We start from the raw sequence: 22,933 nt of genomic DNA, 5'->3' as shown, positions 1-22,933 counted from the left end.
ATAAGCAGGAATTTATTTTCTGGTCCTACTGTACATAGATATGTAGTTGGTGCTCTACAGTATGCTACTCTTACTAGACCTAAAATAAGCTCTTTGCATTCAACATTTCTCAACATGGGAAATCCTCTTTCTCAATTCATGGCAAATCATCTTGACACTCATTGGGTGGCAATCAAGAAAACTTCATAACCTCAAAGTCACGGTCTCTAATGGTCTCCTAATGGAATCTGCTACGGTTGGAAAACCCCTTTCTCTCATTACTCTGTGCCTAGGCCTCAGATACTGATTATCATAAATCCACCTCTAACTGTCATTTTTCTAAGTTCTAATTTAATCTCTTGGTGGTTTCACAAACAACAAGTTATAAATCGATCTAACACAAGAGACTGAATATTAAAGTATTATTCAAACCAAAACTGAATTAACCTAGATACAAGCACTGTTGCAGGAGCTTCGTGTTCCCTCTTCCACTCCTGTCCGTGTATGTGATAGCGAAAGTGTAGTGAGCATTACTCATAATCCTGTTTTTCACAATCGCACAAAACACAGAGAAGCTTTTTTGTCCAAAAATCTTCAGATGTATCATATTCCAGCCTTGGATCAATACGCAAATTTGATAACTAAACCTCTTTCTCCAACTAATTTTTTTCTGTTCAAAGACAAACTCAATGTGACAGATATTTCTCATACCTCCCCATCTTGAGTTTGAGGGGACTATTACCATATATTTGAATAACGTTTGAAGAATTTTTTTTTTTCCCTGAATCTTAACTGTATCGTGCAATTAACATGAAGAATTGCTCAATCACGAAACGATTCCGTATTGTGTGAATCAGTGTAAATTTTAAAAATGAGTAAATAAAAAAAAATAGACAGAATTTGTTTAATAACATGTATGCACGACATTATTTTTTTTAGAAGTTATTTTGATGAAATTGTGATATATATATATATATATATATATATATATATAATTTATTGGATCTTTCATCTATACATATTTCATATATTTAAGTATATATTAGATATTTTAATATTTATGAATCTTATTATTGAATAGAAATTATTGAATAGAAATGATCAATGCCGATCTTTGATAATTTTGTCATCATCAAATTGTTTTCAAATACGATCATGGTAGACATGGAAAATATTACAAAGAAGAAATGAATCCAAATTGTTTTCAAATACGATCATTCTACCGTGGAAAATATTACAAAGAAGAAATAAATCCAATTCAGATTCCAATTAAGAATTCGATAGGTCCTTTAGGAATATTTACTATTCATATTCATAATACTACCATGCTCGGTATATTTTCTATTAAAATGTTTTTCTCTCTCTGGTTTGTTATTTCCAACTGCCGTCTTTGATGAAAATCTGTTTTTGGGTGTTTTTTTGTTCTTTAAGCTAAGGGTAGCTTCTATAAATGTTCACTTTGTATTTTTTAAATAGAGATAATAAAATATATCCCATATGTTTTTCCAATAGTAAATATGTGCTCAAGCTATATTAGTGTACTTTTACTAATCGGTAAAAAAAAACAGAAATTACATAAATTAGGGGTCGCGTCATTTTTAACAACTCTGGATAACACCAAAATTTCTTTCTAAGGAGTTATCTATCTATATAGCAACAAAATTATGAAGAGGCTGCATGAAACATAGTTTACATTCCTCTATATCTTTGTCAACCGCAATTCCTCTGTATCTTTGTTAGCCGCAAAAGGGACAATCTGTAAAAAGTTAATAATAAAACTCCAATTACTAATTGTCCAAAAAAAGTCCAATTAATATGCATATATGGAATAATGATAGCTATAATTATTAACATCACGAGACAATACCATAATTTCTAAGGTAAAAACAAAAATAAGATAAGGACACGACACACCAAATATTTTAACAATATACATAGTTTTCCAAAGTTCAAAGAAACAATTTTTTATAGTGGCCACTTCTCCGAAAATAGTAATTTTTATGATAGGCTAAGCAAAGAATAATTTAGGTTGATAAAAATTGACATAAATCAAGTAGTTTCTGAATGGCGACATCAACTATGCCCAAGTCTAGAATATGACTAAGATCCTCCTTGAGTTTTAAGAATTAATGGCGTGGAAAAGGTTAATTGGCAAATAAGTGGCGAAAGAAAACCATACATCATTGTCAACCATAATTTAAAGCAATCTTGAACCACGATTCCAAGATTCCAAGCATATACATAAATATGATGCCTAAGAATCTCAGGATCTCCAGACTCAAGTTCAAAACTCAAAATGTTTATCCGACCACATTTTTCACTTTTGCCAAAAATGATTCAGATTTTCTACATTAAAGACAGCAACACAGTTGCTTCCAGTTTTTCATGATGCCTCCATGATTTTGGGTTCCTCCCTTCCAATCCAAACACACTATCAATTTGGTATGAACAAAATGCATAAGTTGTAAAAGCTTTTTATGTAATTACCTCTCAAAAAATGAAAAATTAGACTAGCTTTCATCATCAGTACTTATTTCAGAAGTATCATCTCCCTCATGATAATATTCATCTTTAGTTTCATCTTCATCTTCTTCACTTTCTTCTGTTTGGAGTTCATGCACCGAATGGCTTATACTCTGAGAGGTTTTGTCAATCTGAAAGAAAATTTTAGTAAGGCCCGTGAAAACCAATAACATTCAACAGACGACCAAACTAATTTTAGAAAATGGGACTATACCTGTGATGTCACCAGTTGGAGACGACCTGATAATTGTAACAAAGGCTGAAGAGCTGCCCCTCTAAAATTGGTAATCTGAAAAGGGGCAGAAAACAATTCAAATTATCAAACATTTATCAAAGTAAAGCTATATTGCTCAAACAATCAGAAATCCCCAGAAAATCAGAAAACAAATTAGAGTAGCCTTATTTTTATTAAAAAAACATATTTCTATGCATAATAACTTATCCTTTGGCCATTTCATTATATTTCAAGTCTTCCTACTGTAAAACAACATCAAATAGGTAGAACACGTCATACTTCTTAATGAAGCATTTGTTATACAAGAAGGAATAACAGAAGAAGCTACACGATTAAATTTGGAGAAGCATATTTGAAATTTTGTATTCAAAATAGAGCATGATGAGTTCAAAGTCCAGATTGCATATAATAAAAGCAAAAAAATGAGAAAGCAAAATTCAATATATTATACCTTGTCTAAGGAATCAAGTTTAAGTGTATCAGATTCCTCCGCAATGACATTGTGAGCATGATTCACTAATATGCTGTATATCCATGGAAGAATATACTTTCCACTAGATGACCTGTTGAATAAAGATTTACAAATGTTGAGAGAATTGAGTGCATATGCTTTGCCATTTAGTAGAGTAAATAAAATACATAATGAAAGATATCAAAATTGTTTGTTTCTACTGTCTCTACAACAAATTTTTTGAAACGGGAAAAAATGTGAAAACAAGGCGGTATTTTTGTACTAATTAATAAAACAAAATGTTTTCTGAAACCAAACAGGATCTAAGCTAAATAGCATCTTCCTTAACACAATTACAGGCTAACATTGACTTGCATTCTTTGAAAATAGTTGAGCTGGAGAAGTATGTATTATCTTAAGATAACATTTAAGTTACCACACACAACTATTTGGTTAATTTTGATTCCAATCTTGTAGGACTATGATAGGCCCAAAGTAAAGGTTTATCAAGACAAATAGGGGAATGGACTATGGAGAGGAGCGACCCAAAAAGGTTCAGGGTGAGTAACAGAATTGCTAGGGGGCAAGAAAAGAATGGAGGAGTATGGTGTGGGAATCATGAGTATTTGGGATATGGTGGGGAGAGGAAAATATTGGAGAGGTTTGGGCTGAGTAGAGAAGGTTTTCTCTCTTGGTGGGAGTGTCAATGTGGTTTCCCTTAATTTTCCTACCCATCTGGTATGTTGTCTACTCTACTCCTGTTCATTACTATTTTGTAGTATATCTGTTGTTACATTTTCGCTGTGTTGGAGTAATTGTAATTGAGCAATTTAAATGCAAAGTTCAGTTTCATTTCTTCTACATTATTATGGTTCCTATCAGACAACAAAAAAAATAATCAAAAAAGATAGAAGACATTAAAATATAATCCATACAAATGCTAGGAGGCAAGGAGAGAATGGAGGAGTAAGGTGTAGGAATCATGAGTATTTGGGGCAGGGTAACTGAATGCTGAGGAGAGGATAATATTGCAAAGGTTTGGGCTGAGTAGAGAAGGTTCTCTCTTGGTGGGAGTGCCAACATCAATGTTGTGAAACTCATAAATCGGAAAGGGAATGAAAACTCACAACTCGAGGACCGTAACTCGACTCAAAAGAGTTACTACTCGAGTTACTACTATACATAACATAATTAAAAATAGATTCATAATTCATAAAATGGTCCAAATGAAATAAGAGAGAGGGAGAGGCGCGAGCGGTGGCTACGAAGGTGCAAGTGGCGGATTTGAAATTAGGGTTTTTTAGGGCTTTTGTAGGGTTTCTGATGATAAGGGTTTTTGTGCAACACTTTTGGGCCTCATGGGCCTCGTTTTCAGGTATTTTTTTTTTTCTTTTAATGGACCAAGTCACAGATCAGAGAGACTCAGAGATCCTCCGGTCCGGCCACTGACTCGTCGGATCGCTCTGATCCGGCCAGGTTCCGATCCCCCATGCAATCCTGCACGTTTTGCTCTCAAAAAATAGCAAGATTGGACGATCCTACAATCTAGATCGCAATTTTAACATTGGTCAACATATTTTGCTTAATTTTCCTATCCATCTGGTATGTTCCCTACTCTACTTCTGTTCATTGCTGTTTGGCAGTATTTTTGTTGTTACATTGGTGATTCCTGTGTTGGAGTGGTTGTAATTTAGCAATTTAAATACAAGGTTCAGTTTCACTTCTTCTACATTATTCTGGTTCCTATCAGACTACAAAAAAATTAGTCAAAAAGATAGAAACATTAAAATATAATCCATAGAATCATATTTCCTACAACTATCAATCATGCATTTGAATGCTACCCGTTAGAACATCAAAGTAACCAAAGGAGGATGTTATGAAAGAAGCATTCGGTCATGGATCATTAGAGAATTGAGCTATTGCTCCTTGTAAAGGAAAATATCCGTTGAGGGGGGAATCCTCTAAAGAGAAAGCTCTCCTATTTTCCATACTTTTTCATTCCTATTCTAGGTTCACAAAACATTTGCTTTCCATTTATATGTGGGGAAGAAAGTATACATCCAATGCAACCATAATTTAACACTACTCCAAGAATAACATTCGTTCTTTTAATAGTGATAAAGCAATGAACAAACACGAGAAAATTGAGAGCATTCCACCATAGGCAAGAGATATTTCAGAACAAAGCCCAAGAAAAGAGACCAAACCTTGATTCCCATGCAGCCAGTAACGCTTCCAGTAGCATGAATGCTTTGCTACGCTCCATAGACAAAACAGCTGCTCTTATCTGATAAATGAATCTTAAAAGTTTAGGCTCATAAACAATTATGTACAACCTTTAAAAAACATGGACAATTACACAATGACAATTAATATAAACCAAAAGCAATTCTAAATGACATTCACATTGACTCAAACTAACCTTTTTCACTGGAACAGTAGCTTCCACATCAATACCCTTCAACAACTTAGAGCAAAGTTCAACGTTTGATGCATATTCACTTTCATTGGAAAGAATCCCTAGTGATTTTAGCAGGTCCTCCATGCAAAGTTCCTTAGTCTCACTATGGGCCACATCATCTGCATATATAGGTAAACTAACAAATTAAGCAAAGCAGAAAAAAAGTGACAATGCATCTTCTCTTCTAGTACATACTTAGTGGCAGCCAAGGTTATCAAACCCTAAACCCTTACGACTTTAAGAGTCTACTGTAGGGTCACGAGTTGACTCGTGAGTAAACTCGTTTTTGAGTAAACTGGCAGTAGACTCGGTCAAACTCGGTGAACTCGATGCAAACTCGCAAGTTCAAGACCAAGTCACCAAGTCCAGAAAAAAAGCCCAAGATGGTTCAGATAGTTGTGTTCCCGATCTTATCTTCATCACTGTCGTCGTCTTCCTCGCCGAACACCACGCCACGCCGCACTCCTCCTCCCAGGTTTTGCGTTTCTCTTTTCTTAAGGTTTAGTAAATTAGGTTAGGCCAAATTGGGTTTAGGGTTAGGGATTTTTAAATTGAGTTGGGGCTTTTTAGCTGATTAGATTTAGGGTTATTTTTAGGTGAGTTTGGGAATTTTTTGGCAGATTGGGGATTTTTGGGCTGATCATGAATTTTTTTTTTATTAAATTTTTTGTATGAAGTAGACTCTTACGAGTCTACGAGTCGGGTTTCCAGGCCTCCCACGAATCTGAGTAGACTCTTGAACCTAGTAACCTTGGTGGCAGCAATGAACAGAAGATACGCATATTATATTAAAAATGTCTCATTTGGTGGTTGAAATGTCAATAAGCCAATGCCATTTGCAATGGAAGAATGTTCTACCACACTCATCGATATTCTTAATAAAGGTTGAAACTGTGTGGTTGAACTAGCGTTCAACATAGGAAGCTTTATGCAGACAAGCTAGCCTCTCATGGTTTTACTATGACTAGACTATTTTTTGGTGGGATTAAATTCCCAGTTTCAGTAGAAGTTAATCAACCACGTGAGAACCTTTGCATTACTTCAACCAATTGACTTCCTTATCTTGCTCTCTGTAGAGTCCATGCAGGGTGGACTTGTTATTAGGCAAATGAAATTTCCGATTGGTATCAATTTGCCAACATATATATATTAAGCTACAATTCCATTTTGAGGAAAATAGTGAAAATTGTAACAATTCAGTGTATTGCTTTGCAAGATAATATGGTGATAAACCAAAAGAGACAAGTCCAGTCTCGAAAACAACTGATGCATTAATCAATCATGCATTTATTCAAGAAAAAATTATATTAATACCTTCCATCTCAACAGAATCATCGTTACTACTTCTATGCAAATCATCAATTGTATCCTTGTCCAAAGATTTTTGAAATGCTTTCTCTTTCTCATTCTCATGAGAAAAAACCTTAGGAATCGGAAGCAAGGCATCCTCAGCATTAGCTCGGTCTAGTGCAGTAACTGTAAAAATATAGGAGCAGAAGTTAGTAACCTACAATAGGATCAGGAATGGAGTTAATAACAAATCCAAGATCGGCTTATTTTGGGAGATAAGTTCAAAATTAGATATAGCCAGATAGCAAAATTGTGTGCATCAAAGAAACACTGAAGCAAATTGCAATATACGCAGATTTTAGGGTTCCGATCTAATAGCTCAAACTTTTGAAACAGTTTTTTATTGACAAAAATAGTCAAAATAAGAGAATGCTCGTGAGAAGGAGTTGAAGGAGTTAATTAAACTCACAAAATGTCTTACCTGTTTGTGCCTTTGTTCCCTTCTTAGATTTGACAAGAGCTTGACTGGTTGGTAAAAGAACACCATCACGAGAGACATTCAACTTTACATCTGTACCAGAATGCACAAGAATTTTTCTAAATGATGGCTTTACAAGTAACCCATAAACAAGAAAAACTTGCCCAGAGGCTGGCTTCTGGATGCCTTGTAATTTAGCAGCATATATTGCTGGCAGAGTTCCTCTGAAATTTTTGGAGGGCATGTCTTCCAAAGATAATGATATTTTTGTGGCTTTTGCATTACGCAGTTCTTCAATACTATTACCAAACCATAAATAACAAATGCCAATTTCTGAAATGGCCAAAACACATATGCCAGTCTTGTCTTGCTCCCCGCTAGCAATGCAGCTGCTATCAAGAAAGACAGCAGGATGCTCCATTGCAAAAACACAACTAGCTGACTGCTTTTTAGCACCATCTATCCTCCAAACAGCAACATATCTTTCACCAACAGCGGATGAGAGGATATACTTGCCATCTTCGGTGAAAACCATGCATCGAACAGAACCCTGTTAAGAAAACTAAAACAATGTTATACAAACAATAAAATCATCACAAAGACAGTTTTAAAAACAGGCTTGCTTGTTTATAGGACATATTACTAGGGCACTGATAGAGTATACACATGACTATAGGGAAATATATATATATATGAGACTCACAGGATGACCAGAGAACTTTTGAATCTTTTTGTGATTAGAGCAGTTAAAAATCTTCAATTGTGCAGCTGCAGTAGCTAATGTCTTCCCATCTGATTTAAGTAAAGAAGCAGTTACCAAAATCAGTAATAAAAATAGTAGTAATGATACATACAGATTGAATATCCATCTAAATCATGATTAACTGAAGTCCTTCTGGCTCATGAATTATTGCTAATGATATATAGCAACATCAAACAAATGACCTAAAAAGATCAACAGTTTTTCATTCTAATTTTAATAATTATTGAAGAACTAACTTTGAGAGTAGATAGCCAACCTAACTAAATTTGGATCATCGAACCTAAAAATTATAAATTTGAGTTTCTATTTGCAATTTTACGGTCAACTAAAACATACTGGAGGTTTAAAGAATCCCATGAGAAACTCAATCAAATTATACCACACACCACGTACAGTGTCTAATTCTGATTAACTCAGCCAGACAGCAAGAAATTAGCTTCAGTTGGTCCCACCAAAAAAACCAACATTTCTATAAAAGCTGGGAAGGATAAATACCTGGAGAAACAGACATGCAGGATACCGCCTTGGTAGAAGCTTTAAATTTCTCCAACAGGTTTCCTGTCATGAAATCTATCACACATACCATCCCATCTGCACCAGCTGTATAAATGCTTGACACGTTTGCCGAAGATGCAATGGCTCTCACACCTCTGCAGTTGAGTTGAACAAATTAGAAAGAGAAATTAGGAACTAAAACTCATAAAATCCAGGAAGTAACATTGCTGGGAGTCACCATTTCCAATTATCACGGAGTTACAAATTTAAAAATCTACAATTAGGGCAAACCAACCAATAAAATACTGTAATACTAATAATAATAAATTGAACATGACACAGATGCAGCTCTTTCTCGTGTTGCTCTCCAATCAAAATTAGAGTGTCACCTTCATAATTCGCACAGTTAATGTCAATCTTAAAAGTCGATTTCCAAGGCGTGACTTCAATTTTAATCGGATATTTAAAACACCTAAGCTATTATATCTAAGTTTATAAAAGCTGAGAAAAAAAAAATGTTATATCTAACCCGGGATGACAGTCAGTAATTCTCCAGCTCAAATGACCAGCATCAACATCAAGTGCTAAAACATCACCACTACCAGTTCCAAGCACTAACAGCGAGGATACATGCTTCCGTTTCCTCTGCAATAATCACAATATGAGGTATCCATACATACACATACACACACGTGTATCATTATAAAAAAAAAATTACACATATATAATTCTAAAAGAAATAATACCTACCTACATACATACATAAATACATACATATACGCATAATTGCAAAAAGAAAGTAAGGAACCTTTCTTTCGAAGGAGAACCACTTGATGCAGGTATAATCTAGTGCAAGATGGCCGTTAATGGATTTGTGCTGTGAAGTAGTTGTTGAATGAGATGATGCAATATCTGCGAACTCGGTTTGGACCTGGCCACTCAGCGCGTCCCATATCTATGCAGAGAAATTGTTGAGATGTGTGAATAAGTTAACTAAGAGTTGAAAAAGTAAAAGGATTAGAAGAGAGACAGAGAGAGAAAACCTTGACGCGACCGTCTCCGGCAGTGATAGCGAAGAAGTCCTGAGAAGGATTGAAAGCGGTCAAAATCCCTCTCACGTCCGTTGAAGCCATTACCCAAACAGTCGAAGCTCGGAAGTTGCAAGGAGAAAGAGAGGGTTCGCGTTCGCAATAAGAGAGGGAAACAAAACAAGCTAGCTTTGGGTCGGGTCGGTTTTCTTTTAACTGTTTTTTATGAACTTTTTTAACAACAAAAAATGGGCCATTAACACTGGGCTCCTTTTTAGTTTCGTGGATCGTTCAAACTGTGGGCTTTACAAAGTTCGACCCACCCCAAATTATGGCAATTGCTTCTGCATCCAACACTTTAGAACTTACAACCAACACAATTTCTTAAAACCTGAAAATACCCTTTATTCCGAAATTGAAAATAATGTATTCAAAAAAATAGATCTGAGAGATTATTTTGTTCTGCATATAAAAATATTAAAAAAAATCAAAATTCTATTTCGGATAAAAAAATCCATAATTAAAAATAATACATTTTAAAAAAAGTTATCTAAAAGAGATTATTGTGTTCTGGAAAAAGGGCTTCAGAACATAGTTTTATATGTAACATTTTTTTAAGGGTATTTTTATTTTATTTCCCAAGGTGCAGTGATCTGTGCAGCAAGCAATTGCCCCCAAATTATTATGTTCGCAAATTCGTGGGGGAAGCAAAGGTGATATGTGACATTCTATCAACAAAAATTGGTTTTTTTTCTTAAGGTAGTGTAATTTATTTTCAAATTTTTCAAAGGGAACAAAATAAAATTCCGAAAATGGGTAAATGTGAAATACTATTTCTGAATGTTAAAAATGTCAATCATACCTACGCTTTTAAAAACAACAAAGTTGTATATGTGATGATATATACGTTTTTTAATTTTATAATATATAAAATTTAAAAAAAATCAAAATCTATAACATATACGATTTCTACTTAAAATCGTATATGAATATACGTTCTTAATTTTTAAATATATAATAATTTTAATATACATTTTTTAATATTTAAAAATTTTAAAAATAGAATATTACATAAGTTTAATTTACTATTTATAACTTTTTTATATAGAATTAAAGAAAATTAGTTTTTTATAAAATATTTTCTTAACTGAATAAGTTTTTATAAAATATTTTTTATTATATATAATTAAAGAATTATTAAATTTAGAAATTAATCTTTTATTAGATATAATTACAAAATTAAACATAACTTTTTTATTTTTAATACATTAAAATTATTTTAATTTTTTAATAAACCTTAAATAAATCATAAAACTTTAACCGAAAACATGTTTAAAAAGAACACTGAAATCTAATATTAAGTGAAAACATAAATATGACGACCTAATTTAAAAATTATGTAATTTAACAACATTAAGATGAATGAATTATCTATGATATATAGTCTCACATGAGGACTTTCTTCATTGTCTCAGTGAACACTGGTAACACCCAAAAAAATACATCTAACTATTATAATAGAAGTTCTACCGTTTTCATACAAACTTTGAGTTTTTTAAAATATTCCTATTAAAAGAGTATGGCTCGTAGAAACACAAATATTTACAATATAAGGATTAAAACATCCTAAAGCCTTCTAATACCTCCTACATTTATATGATCATCTGTTCGTGTACGTAGTAGCTCAAACACAACAAGAAAAACAAGGGTAAGCTAGTGAAAATAAAATTTTATAATATACACAATTAAATCAAAAGAGAAAAATCAAATTACATAGATCAATTTCTCAATTATTCAATTTTTTTCAAATCTCAATAATAAATTAATCACATAAATCTCACATGGATCTACAGATCCAAAATAGTCAACAAACTACGTTTTCCGGAAGATTTGTATTAAGTAAGTCCTACCAAAGATTAACACCTGATCCAAAGATTACCAGCGAATCCAACAATAAGGATCGAGGTAAGTTCAATACAACTCAAGTCGTGCATCTAATATTTCACGATGTGCATAAACTCCCACATCATCTTATCACCACCTGATATCTTAGTATATGTGACTTAGATCATCAATGAAGCTCGAAGATCTGATATAGGCATTAATACTTAATACACAACAAATATCAGTTCATACATTATTTCAAGTGTATGAATTCAATTTCATACCATTTTCATCATACGATATCATTCAAAACGAAATCTACAATATTCAAAATCCCATTTAACATAAAAAAACAACACTTAAATACTAAACCATCAAAAATTAATATTTCTACAAGTTTAGAAAATCTGATCGAGTAGAAATGTAGCTGAACTCCTCAATGACAACGTGGCATGATCAGAATTTGGAATAGACGAGGTATGGGAGAGAAATTGAAGAGAGAAGGAAGAAGGAAAGAGAAAAAAAATATGGTGAAGAAGGGGGCGGTGGTTTCCAAGAGTATGACATCGTCTCAACGAAAATAGACTATCATTGTCATTGTTTTTTTTATTTGTACAAAAAAAATCATGTACCTAAAAATATAAATTCAATTTCAGAATGATAAATTAAATTACGAAGCTTATAGATATATATATTTACATATGAATATAAGTGTTAATGTCCATGCACATGTTCTATGCAACAAAGATTCAAAATATAGTCATTCAAGTTGGTTCTCACTTTACGAAATGTGTGGACACAATACAAAAGGTGTGGAAAATTCTCCAATCATAACTATAGGCTCTCATTGTTGCTTATAAGATTTTTCTATTTGTTGTACATTTATTCTGGCATCATTGTCGCAATTGTATAACAATGACACATAAAGAGGGTAATCTAAAATCTACAGCTCAAATGACCAGCATCAACAACAACATTACCGTATGTATCATTGAATTAAAATTCTAATATGGTTGGATAACAATACAGCCAAGACATATATAATGTTATATCTAAATTGTGTGTAACATATACCAACAATGAAAGTGAATAAGAAAATAAAATGTTATACTTAGTTCATGGAGTTCAAAGTAATATTTTTTTTCTTGCAATCTTAATTTTGTTTTAATTTCATGTAATTTATTTTTGTTTTTAATCTTGGTAAATATGTTATTCTTATTTATAGTTTATGATCACATCATGACCATTAACATTTGTTGTAACAAAGATTACCATGAACTAAAACTAACTTTTTCAAAATTATAAAGAAAAATTACATAAACCAAAAATGAAAAAAAAAAGTTAATTCGAGAAAAACAGAAAAACATATTTAATATTTTTTTCAATTGATAATGATGAGTGACCTGAAAATTATTATTAATTACTTTAATTACCGATATTGATTTACTAACTGAACCAAATGGTGATTTAAATTTATAAAAGTAATTAATATACTAATACTCATTATCATGCAGTTATAATTTCATGATTGACTTTTTTTAAAATAACTATATTAAAAATAATTTATAATTTGTCGATATCTTAAAAAAAATATGTTAACAATTTCTTAAAATTAAACTCTAAAATTACATGGATAAATAATATGAATTTAGTTTCAACTATAAATACTATTAATCACCTAAAAAAGGAAATTTCTTTAATTGAGACTCAGGGAAATTCATCACATGCTTTACAGTGAAATCACATTATCTCAAAGGACATGCACCAGTAAGAGTATATGAACTTGAGTCTTCTTGTGGGTACTACCAAAATTTCATTACACATGAATGAAGAAATGAAGCTGTACAACAAATATTGTGCTGCTTGCAGCAAGGAAGAATGGAAATCTTAGGATGGAAAAATGAATGATCCGAATATCTGTCTTATTTGAAAGAATGCGGCTTTATCTGATATAGGAATGGCTAATCACTTTTAAAAGGCCTTCAAGCAGGGAATTGAAGAATATGAACCTTTTTGTTGACAGAGGATTATTGTCACATCACATCACATGTCCGCAGCTTTTCCTCTGATACTCAGAAGGGAGAGACAATCCGAAAGGGTCTCAAGATCAGGACATGGTTTGGGAAGAACTGAATCTGAAAATCCAGAGATATTTGAACATTCCCAAGGAATGGAAGAAACAGAATTTATAGACAAATTTATATTGGAAAGGCATATGTTTGTGAAGGGAGATTCTTGTAGTCCGGCAAAGCTTCCAGCAATAGTGATGTTTGTGCCAATCATATCTTGCAAAATAATGTGGTCCAAAAGTGGAAGAGCATTGGGATCAAATTTGTCATCAGGATGAGATCCACAATAACCTGTGGCGGCCATTGCAGTGTATATATTCACCATTTCTATCCCTGATATCACGATTTCCTTCATATAACCACCTCTACCCCTCATGGTTCTGAATTCAATGCCACTCCTCGAGTTGTAAAGATGAACATTCTCCACAAGAATATTTGAAATGCCACCAGACATGTCACTGCCAAATGCAATAGTAGAGCCAGAAGAAGCTTGCAAATGCACCCTTCTGATGTGTACATTCTCAGTTGGCCTGCCATAGGCAATGCCATATTCGTCCCAGCCACTTTTGAGGGCAATTGCATCATAGCCCGTTTCAATGACACAATCCTCTATACAAATATGATCAGAAGAATCTGAAGACATTAAAGTTCATGAGAATTAGTTAAGTGAGTATTGATAACATTTATAATAAGATATTCAAATTCGTGCTAACAAAGTTGACTAAATGTAAAATCCATAATATGTAAAACACACCTGGTACCATGCCAATCGTATAAGGGGATTCTGGAGGAGCGGAGATTGAAACATTGTAAATATGTACATTGCTGTTGGCAATACATAACCAAATCAATATCACATGTTCTTTGAAAATAGATATTACTTATAGTGATGGTTAGAAGAAGCATGGAACATACCTGCAGTAAACTGGGTGGATGCTATAGGCAGGGGCATTCAAGAATGTAAGATTTGAAACAACCACATGATCAGATGCTACTAATTCGATAATATGTGGACGGCTGTAGTTCAGGGAATGAGAGTTAAACAACTCCCACCATGCCAATCCCATGCCATCAATGATTCCACTATTACCTAGTAAAACCCAAAAAGATATGAAAATTCAAGTCATAAACATACGCATCAGAAAGATGAAAAATTTAGGAAAATCTGCTGGTAAGAGGAAAAAGAAAAAATGTTGGGAGTGGAAAAAACCTGTTATCACCACATCATCTAACATGTATCCATTTATTAAACTCTGATATCTCCCCCCTGGAACTTCAACTCCTCGACCATAAGAAGGTAATGGATCAACAACATCCCAGTGAAACGGATCCTACCATCCAAAACAAGAATAACATTGAAAAAAAAAAAAACAAGTAGAAAAAACACTTATCAGTAAGAGTAGAAAAAACAGACTGCAATGTGTTACATGTGCTATCCTCAGTAAAAAGGACAATGATCAAAAGTCAGTAAAAGAAAAAAGGTGAAATACCTGAGATCCAAGAATGACAGCACCTTTTTCCAAGAAGAGTGTCAGATGACTAGTAAGATTGAAACTTTTAGTCAACCATGTTCCTGGTGGCACATATAACTGAGCACCACCCTTGTCCGCAAATGACTTGAGATAGAAGATGGCATTCTGGAATGCAATAGTGTTCAACGTTTTACCATCCCCAACCGCGCCAAACTCCAAGATGGAGACAGTGTGCGGTCTTGGCTTTGGTGCTGGATTATGCTCACACTGTCTGCTACCACCATCACCATTGACTCTGACTTCATTGCTTAGCGACAGCAGCAAGAGCAATGCTACCTGAACAAGGAATTGGGGAGGGAAAATGAGAAAACATTGATGAGGGAAAATGAAAACATTGATTCACAAGATGTCCCACAAATACAATAATAATTCACAGGTTCCTAGGATTACTATATCCAAAATTGATTCAAGACAGAGATAAAGAATCTTGTTATATGAATAAATAATTCACTTCCCTTTACCAGTAAACATTTCCGTAGTTAATAAAGAGTAAAGTGGAGAAATTGATAGCAAAGGCAGTAATCAAAACAAAAGACTCTTCTCCTCAGTAATGATGAATGTAAATGTAAAAGTGTGTCTTGATGAATTGAAAAGGATTGAGAAAGACTTGGAAGAAAACAATAAGTGTTTTAAATTGCATTATTTGAGGGTCGAAATGAAAAGTGTGCAAGTTTTACAGATCATAGAGATTTTCATTGGAGTCTGCCATCACAGCAACTATCGGGCCTCTGAAAGGAGCAAGACCAAACCCAGATGGAATCAAACACGTTGCCCAATGGGGTACAGATATACACTCACTAATTCAAGCCTCTAATGTGTAGAAAGATTTAAAATTGAAAACAGATTTGGTGCACAGTTATAAACCCAACAGCAATATAAGACAACAAAACAAAATCAAGCAGAGAAACATACGTACTAGCATGTTCTTGGGTCAAAACTTGTGACAGAGGCACAAGGGACACAATCACCCAGAAAGAACCAAATTAAAAAGAATTGCAGGGGCAGAGAAAGAATATTGAAGGGGAGGAGCAAGAAGCAAGGTTAAGAGAAGGACAGAGACAGCTTTATGCAAGTTACTGAATATTATAAGCATTAATCATGTAAATGACAGACAGGAAAGGAGAGAATTAATAATCCTTTCTTACATGACATGGACGCACACTTTTATATATATGTTTTTCATACTCCCAACAGTAAATTTATTAGATCATATCATTCCACATAGGTAATTAATATTATAACTAATTAATATTTATTCAGTGTAGACATAAAGAGAAATCAGAACTGAAAAGAGACAAGTAATTGATACTGGTGATGATGATGATGAAATGTTAAAAGGTAAAAGATAAAAATATATATTAATGGACTGTTTTTACTTATTAAATGCTTAGAATTATAAGACTAATAATTATAAAACTAGATAAAATTATCTTTTTCTTTATATAGAATTATTTTTTATTTTCTACCAATAAATACAAATATATACTATTAAAGGAAATTTTATTTTAAATATAATAAAATACTAAATATGAATATTTTTTTTACTAAAAACATCAACTCTCGATTCATTGTTTTATAATAACTGACCTACTTATTTGAGAAATATTCATAATAAACTTTCTTTATTGAAATATTTGATATAACATAAAAGTCAAGTTAAATATATATATATATATGTGTGTTAAGTACATTACATTTTTCAAAATGAATTTTATCTGACTTTAATATTTTTTTAAATATCTTTTAATGGTAAATTGTCATGTATAATAAAATTATGAATTTATACAATAATTTATTTTAAAAAAATCATATGCATTTTTAATGATTTAATATGAAATATTTTGTTATAGTTATTTTTATATGAAAATATAAATCAAATCAAATGTTATTTATTTTCAAAATTAAATATTTATAAATAAAAAAATTAATATTATTAATGTACAATGTATTCGAAACTAACATTTCATTTATTTGTTTGAGTAACAACAGGTTTAGATTCTTTAAATATAGAAAAATCCGATAAAAAAAGAATATTCAACAAAACATAATCAATAAATTTAAGTTTACCGGAAGATTAGTCAATAAGCAACCTTCCGCAATAACAATAATGTTGTATATATTAACTAAATTTATTAAAAATATAATAAATTCCTTTTAATGTTATAACAAAATAGTTGTATGCAAAAAATAATACTTAATTGTATATAATTTAAATAATGATAGTAATAGTATAAAAATGATGGTTACACCGTTGTATCATTGACTATGTTTGATAAATTAGTTCATTCTATAATAATTATTGAGTTAAATGTTTTTTTTTTTCTTATGTATTCAAGTGAAATTAGTTTTTTTTTAATTTAAACTATAAATATTTATAGTGAGAAAATTATTATAATAAATTTTTGTATACTTATCAAATATTATTTTAATATAAATTAAGATGTTAAAATATTATATTAATACATCAGTAATATATTATATAATTTATGTTAAAAAAATCATTTATCTGATAATATTATTTTAATAATTTTCTTATTATAAATATATTAAATATATAAAATTTATACTGAGAAAAAAAGTAATTTAGTGTTCTAACCCATAACTATTTTTGAAATGTGTGTAAGTGTTTATAAGCAAGTACATGTGAATTTGATTTTGGCAACCAATGAGACACTTAGGTTAATGAGACTCTTAGGTTGTAGAAGATGTTTGGTTGTCTGAGGTGGCACACGTGGCAAGAGTGGAGAGTGGAGAGATAGAACACGTAAGGAGGCAGTGTGTGAAACGGTGGGTGAGGGAACAAGAAATGGAATAATAATGAGGAAATGCATGTGGAATTGACAGAAGAGAAAGGAGAGTGGACCCCACACCAATCACCAATCATGCTCAACATGCTAGCCTGGCGTGCCGTCAATTTATAGATAACTCTTCTTATCAATATAATAATAATAATAATATAACTTTCTTTCTTTTTAATACAACTGCTACTACTTATTCATTTATATTTTCATTTATTCAAACTTTCCAACTTTTATCCATACAAATTAAATCCATATACTTACATTTCATTTTTCATTCAATGTATTTTAAATGAAAATTCTTTCAAACTTTTAAACTATACAAATCACTTTTCATCTCTAATTCCTTCTTTTTGTCTGTCATATAATTTAATACTTATTCATCTCTTTTCCTAATATATGAAAATATGAAAATAATTGCATGTCTTTTATGCTAATCATAGTACATGTTTTTTAGTGTTCCTTATAGGTCGCATCAATTTAATTATATGTTTTTGGCTTTCCTATATTTGTATCTTAATTTATCCATAAATTTCATCTTAGCACTCTTTTAATCAAGTAAATAATTCATTTATTAAATTAATGTTTAATGATAGCGTGACATCCTGATCTACAATCGCGTGGTTTTTTTATGTTAAATATTAAATTAACAGATAAATTAAAACCACATATTAGAACAAAGTCTTACAAAATTAGATGGTCTAAATCCATAAAATTGAAAAAAAAAATCAAACCAGAGTTTTACTTAACATTTTTACTATTTAATGTAATATATAAGTTGTCTATTTTTTAAAGATATAATCAAGCATTAAATGAATTTTATATTAATATTTTATTTATGTCCAAAAAATCTCAGAACCAAATATTGCATTTGTTTCACCTGCTATAAATGTGAAAGATTTCAAATGAAACACATTACCTTTTATTTCAGGGAAGCAATATAAATAAAGGAATTTTTTAATCAGAAGCCTTTTATTTTCAGTAAAATATATCGTATAATATTTCTTCTGGTAACGTACTGTGTTAAACTAATTATTAATTTGTTTTTAATCTTTAATAAATTTATTTTATGCATGTATATTGTTTTTCTTCTTTTATAATATGTTAAAAGAGAAAAAGAAATGCGAATAAAGTTGAAAAACAAAGTTATAAAATACGAAGAAAACAATAATTTTTTTATTGTTGACTTTTTACGAAATTTTGAAAAAAAGTTTAAAAAAATGGAACATGAATACCATATATATATATATATATATATATATATATATATATATATATATATATATATATATAATCATATTATCGATTCTGTTTTTAATGTAATTATTATATTTACATACAAAAAACATATTTATATTATAATATAATAAATAATTTAAATAAAAATATTACAATAATAAATAAAATTTATTTATTTAACTTTTTATTTTATAAAGTAATTTATTTTGATATATATATACATATATATTCTTTTAGAATATAAAACTTTTATTTATTAATTTATTTATTTATTTTATTTTATTTTAACTCTATCTTTGACATTCATTTGTCTCAGTTACCTACTCCTTGTATTAAGGGAGACATGATTGTTATCCGGATTAATGAGGCAAATTACTTGGCTGGTTTTGAGGATTGCAAGACACATCTTCATGCTGGAGTTATTCTATTTAAGAGGAATAAACCTCTCACACACCTGAATTTAACTAAAAAGTTGCAGCCAATGTGGAAAGCTTTTGGATTGTGAAAAGTCATTCCTCTTGGGAAAGGTTTCTATGAGTTTAAGTTCGCTTCTTTAGAAGACATGCAATGGGCCCTCAGGATGGGTTCCTTAAAGTTATCTCCTGGTTTATTGAGATTGTTTGCCTAGACAAAAGACTTTGTTCCAGCTACCATGGAGAGTACCAAAACTCAGGCCTGGGTTAGAATCTACAAATTGCCTTTGGAGTATTGGAAACCAAGGGCGATATTTTCCATCATCAGAGCTCTTGACACTCATTTTTCTTTGCATGAGCATACTATGAGAAATAATAGGGGTATGTTTGTTAGAGTGCTGGTGGATATTGATCTATTGTCCCCTCTCCCCGATCACCTTTTGGTTGAACATCTGAACTTTGTTTTTGTAGCTGATGTGGAATATGAGTGACTCCCTCCATTTTGCTCTCACTGTAAGATGATTGGGCATGACCTTGCTTAGTGTCGGGTGATTCATGACCAGGGTTATGTTACTGGGCCTCAACATAAACCTTTTCAGAAGACAATTTATGATGAACGAGAACAGGGGAGGACCATGATTCCTAAACAACGTAAAGAGTATCGGAAAAAAGATCCGCAGCCGAAGCTCGTGGAAGGCCTCACTGATAAATTGAACATTGATGTTCCTGGCAGGGCTAATGCATGGTCACTCTTGAATCACCTTGCTTATGATAAAAACAAGTGGAGTGGAGAATGATTTTGCAGATATGCCTCATCTTGAGGATGCCTCGGATCATGATGGTAATCCTTTGGTTAAATTGATTAAGTTTGTTGTGATAACTTTTTCTATTTGAATGATATGACGTATGAGGAATTATGCTAGATTTCAGGATAAGATTGATGTTTCTATGACTATTTCGATGATTAAAGACTTAACTTGTCTAGTGGGAAATTCGTCTAAAGCTTTAATGAAGAATGATATGTTAGATTTTAACGTGATTAAGTTTTTTTGTATTAATACTCGTAGTGGTAATGTTCTTCGTCCTCTTCCTGTTAGATGTGAGTTTCCTTCACCAGATTGGGTTAAAATTAACATTGATGGGGCTACTAGGGGGTATCATGGTCTTGCTACTTGTGGAGGTATTTGTCGTGGGAGTATGGGGGATTTTATTGGTGCTTTCTCCGTGTTTCTTGAAGTTCAGATTGCGTGGTTGCTGAGTTTTATGGAGTTACACATGCTACGGAGTAAGCTCAAAAGATGGGGTACTAATGTCTGGTTTTGAATGTGATTCTGTCTTGGTTTGTGTTGCGTTTACTGTTAGGACGAATGTTCCGTAAATATTTCGTAATCGATGGAATACTTGTATTAATTACTGTGGGAAAATCGGGTTTAAGGTTACTCATATTTTTCGTGAAGGAAATGAATGTGCTGATAAGTTGGCTAATTAATGATTTATTAACCATTTCATTGGTATAATAAGTTTCCATCTAGTCAGTTTTTAGAATTCTTTATTTTTTTATTTTTTTTAATAATATTTTTTCATGTAATGACAAATGATTGTTGTTACTTGAGGTGTCAGCTTAACTGAGATGTCAAGTTGTATAATGATACCTAACATAAAAGTTTTTATATAAAAATAACTCTACCTTATTTTTTTAAATATTATTTTATATTGAAATATTTTTAAAATTTTATTTAAAAAAATATTTTTAATATAGAAAATTATTTTATTACATCAACCACATTTGTTACACAATTTTATTCATTTTTCACTCTCATTTCTTCCTTTTTATTTTTCTCCCACATTTCTTTCATTTTTTAAGGATAATAACGGGATGACGAGTTTAAGTATCTTTATCCCAAAATAAAAACGTATCTTCACCTGATGCATGAGATTTTTTTGTTTCAGTTCTAATTCTATCATAGTATATTTGTACTTATGGTTGTATTCATTTCTTATTATTTTATTTTAAATATTAATTAGATAATCTTTAAGAAAAATAAAAATCACATAAAAAGTATAATAATATCAATGATTTAAAAGTCAGAATGACACCTGTTTTCTTTTCTTCAATGCCAAATATCAATAATAATCCTATAAACATCAAAATAAAGTAATGAAGATTTTATATGATTTGAATACTTAAAATTGAGAGTAAGAATTTGTATATCAAAGAAAAATAAATAATAAATAAAAATATTAAGAAGAAGTAGGATAATAGTTAGAAAATATTTTTCAAATAAAATAAAAATACTAAAAAAGACAAATTTTCTAAATTATCTAATAAATTATTAGATGTTTTAATAATTTAAAAGATTGAAAAGAATAACAAGTATAGATAGGAAACAACTCTATACACTCTTATCCCTTTACATAACTATTTTACAAAAATAAATACTATCTATATTGAAGAATTTAACAATTTAATTTAACGGTATTTCTATTGAAGAGTATCTATTAATTAGATCATAACATAGTTGTAAAATTAGTAGCATTTAGAACCACGTAAATAATAATAATAATATAACAGTTGTAAATTAAAAAATAATTAAAATTAAATATTTTAAATAACTGTAAATTTATTTATTTTTCATATTTTAAAATTTTTATTATTTCAAATTCACAATTTTAATTTTTATTGTATTTTATTACTTCATACATATATATATATATATATATATATATATATATTTAAACACATCACCTTAAAAGATGGGGTACATCTTTAGTATAGGAGGCTGGTTGATTTTTCATGTGTTACTGTGGTTTTGTTTGTTTAACGTTTTGATTATTTTCTCCATGTATATGTACATAATTCAAATCCCTATATATTACTGACCAGGTCATCGGGTGTGACGGCGTGGATAGTAAGTGACTACGTGGGGCGTGTTTAGCGGGACACGTAGACAAGAGAAAGACGAATGGTCCAGAAGTGAGCATAGTCGCCGTTTGTGGAAGTGACGTTTTGCAGTGTACATAGTCGGTTGTCGCCACAAGAAGCACATCGTTGTGTTAGATAATGGAAGATCAGGTGGTCTAACATCACCACAAGAAGCACATCGCCGGGGCTTCCCAGTAAACTTAGTTGAAGCTATTGGAGGTTCAGGCGAGTAAGTTCAAGCGTGTAAGTTCAGTAAAGATCATTGTTACATCAACATGAAGCGTGAAGGTTGAGTGAGTTGGAGGAAACAACTTGCTCATCGACGATGGGATTCTCAGAGTGGACATTCATCGATGGTGAAGTTTCCCC

General features: G+C 31.4%; 2 protein-coding genes across 3 annotated transcripts; both read right to left on the bottom strand.

Annotated features, from left to right (window-relative positions):
• Nucleotides 1-1,479: 1,479 nt before the first annotated feature.
• Nucleotides 1,480-9,943, bottom strand: LOC137806979 (uncharacterized). Of its 2 annotated transcripts, XM_068607384.1 has the most exons (13): nt 9,722-9,943; nt 9,487-9,633; nt 9,208-9,323; nt 8,679-8,833; nt 8,124-8,212; nt 7,424-7,970; nt 6,967-7,128; nt 5,614-5,771; nt 5,399-5,478; nt 3,189-3,300; nt 2,717-2,791; nt 2,467-2,633; nt 1,480-1,735 (listed from the first exon to the last, which is right to left on the bottom strand). In XM_068607384.1, exons 1-12 carry the CDS (start codon nt 9,809-9,811, stop codon nt 2,490-2,492), a joined length of 1,875 nt encoding a protein of 624 aa, XP_068463485.1. In that variant the 5' UTR covers nt 9,812-9,943; the 3' UTR covers nt 1,480-1,735; nt 2,467-2,489. The 2 variants fall into 2 exon arrangements, with proteins under 2 accessions (XP_068463485.1, XP_068463486.1); XM_068607385.1 differs by lacking the exon at nt 1,480-1,735 and having other exon boundaries at nt 2,140-2,633; nt 9,722-9,916.
• A 3,317-nt stretch (nt 9,944-13,260) lies between these two features.
• On the bottom strand, nt 13,261-16,334 carry LOC137806978 (probable polygalacturonase). The gene is made up of 6 exons (XM_068607383.1): nt 16,108-16,334; nt 15,150-15,467; nt 14,870-14,990; nt 14,575-14,749; nt 14,414-14,484; nt 13,261-14,292 (listed from the first exon to the last, which is right to left on the bottom strand). The coding sequence occupies exons 1-6, from the start codon at nt 16,111-16,113 to the stop codon at nt 13,634-13,636; spliced, it is 1,350 nt and encodes a 449-aa protein (XP_068463484.1). The 5' UTR covers nt 16,114-16,334; the 3' UTR covers nt 13,261-13,633.
• Between the last annotated feature and the right edge of the window lie 6,599 nt (nt 16,335-22,933).

This window comes from Phaseolus vulgaris, chromosome 3 (assembly GCF_000499845.2).
Source record: "Phaseolus vulgaris cultivar G19833 chromosome 3, P. vulgaris v2.0, whole genome shotgun sequence".
In the NCBI taxonomy this organism is placed as follows: domain Eukaryota; kingdom Viridiplantae; phylum Streptophyta; class Magnoliopsida; order Fabales; family Fabaceae; genus Phaseolus; species Phaseolus vulgaris.
Note: the sequence above shows the minus strand (reverse complement) of the source record. Positions and strands in the feature narration are given on the sequence as shown.

Bases quoted from the DNA above. Each gene is read 5' to 3' on its own strand.
- LOC137806979 (XM_068607384.1), bottom strand. From the start codon at position 9,811: ATGGCTTCAACGGACGTGAGAGGGATTTTGACCGCTTTCAATCCTTCT. The intron at 5,772-6,966 runs GTATTAATATAA...CTATATATGCAG, and splicing joins TGATTCTGTTGAGATGGAAG to ATGATGTGGCCCATAGTGAG. The intron at 2,792-3,188 runs GTATAATATATT...GCCCCTTTTCAG, and splicing joins AACTTGATTCCTTAGACAAG to ATTACCAATTTTAGAGGGGC.
- LOC137806978 (XM_068607383.1), bottom strand. The intron at 14,485-14,574 runs GTATGTTCCATG...TATTGCCAACAG, and splicing joins ATCCACCCAGTTTACTGCAG to CAATGTACATATTTACAATG. The intron at 14,293-14,413 runs GTGTGTTTTACA...TAATGTCTTCAG, and splicing joins TACGATTGGCATGGTACCAG to ATTCTTCTGATCATATTTGT.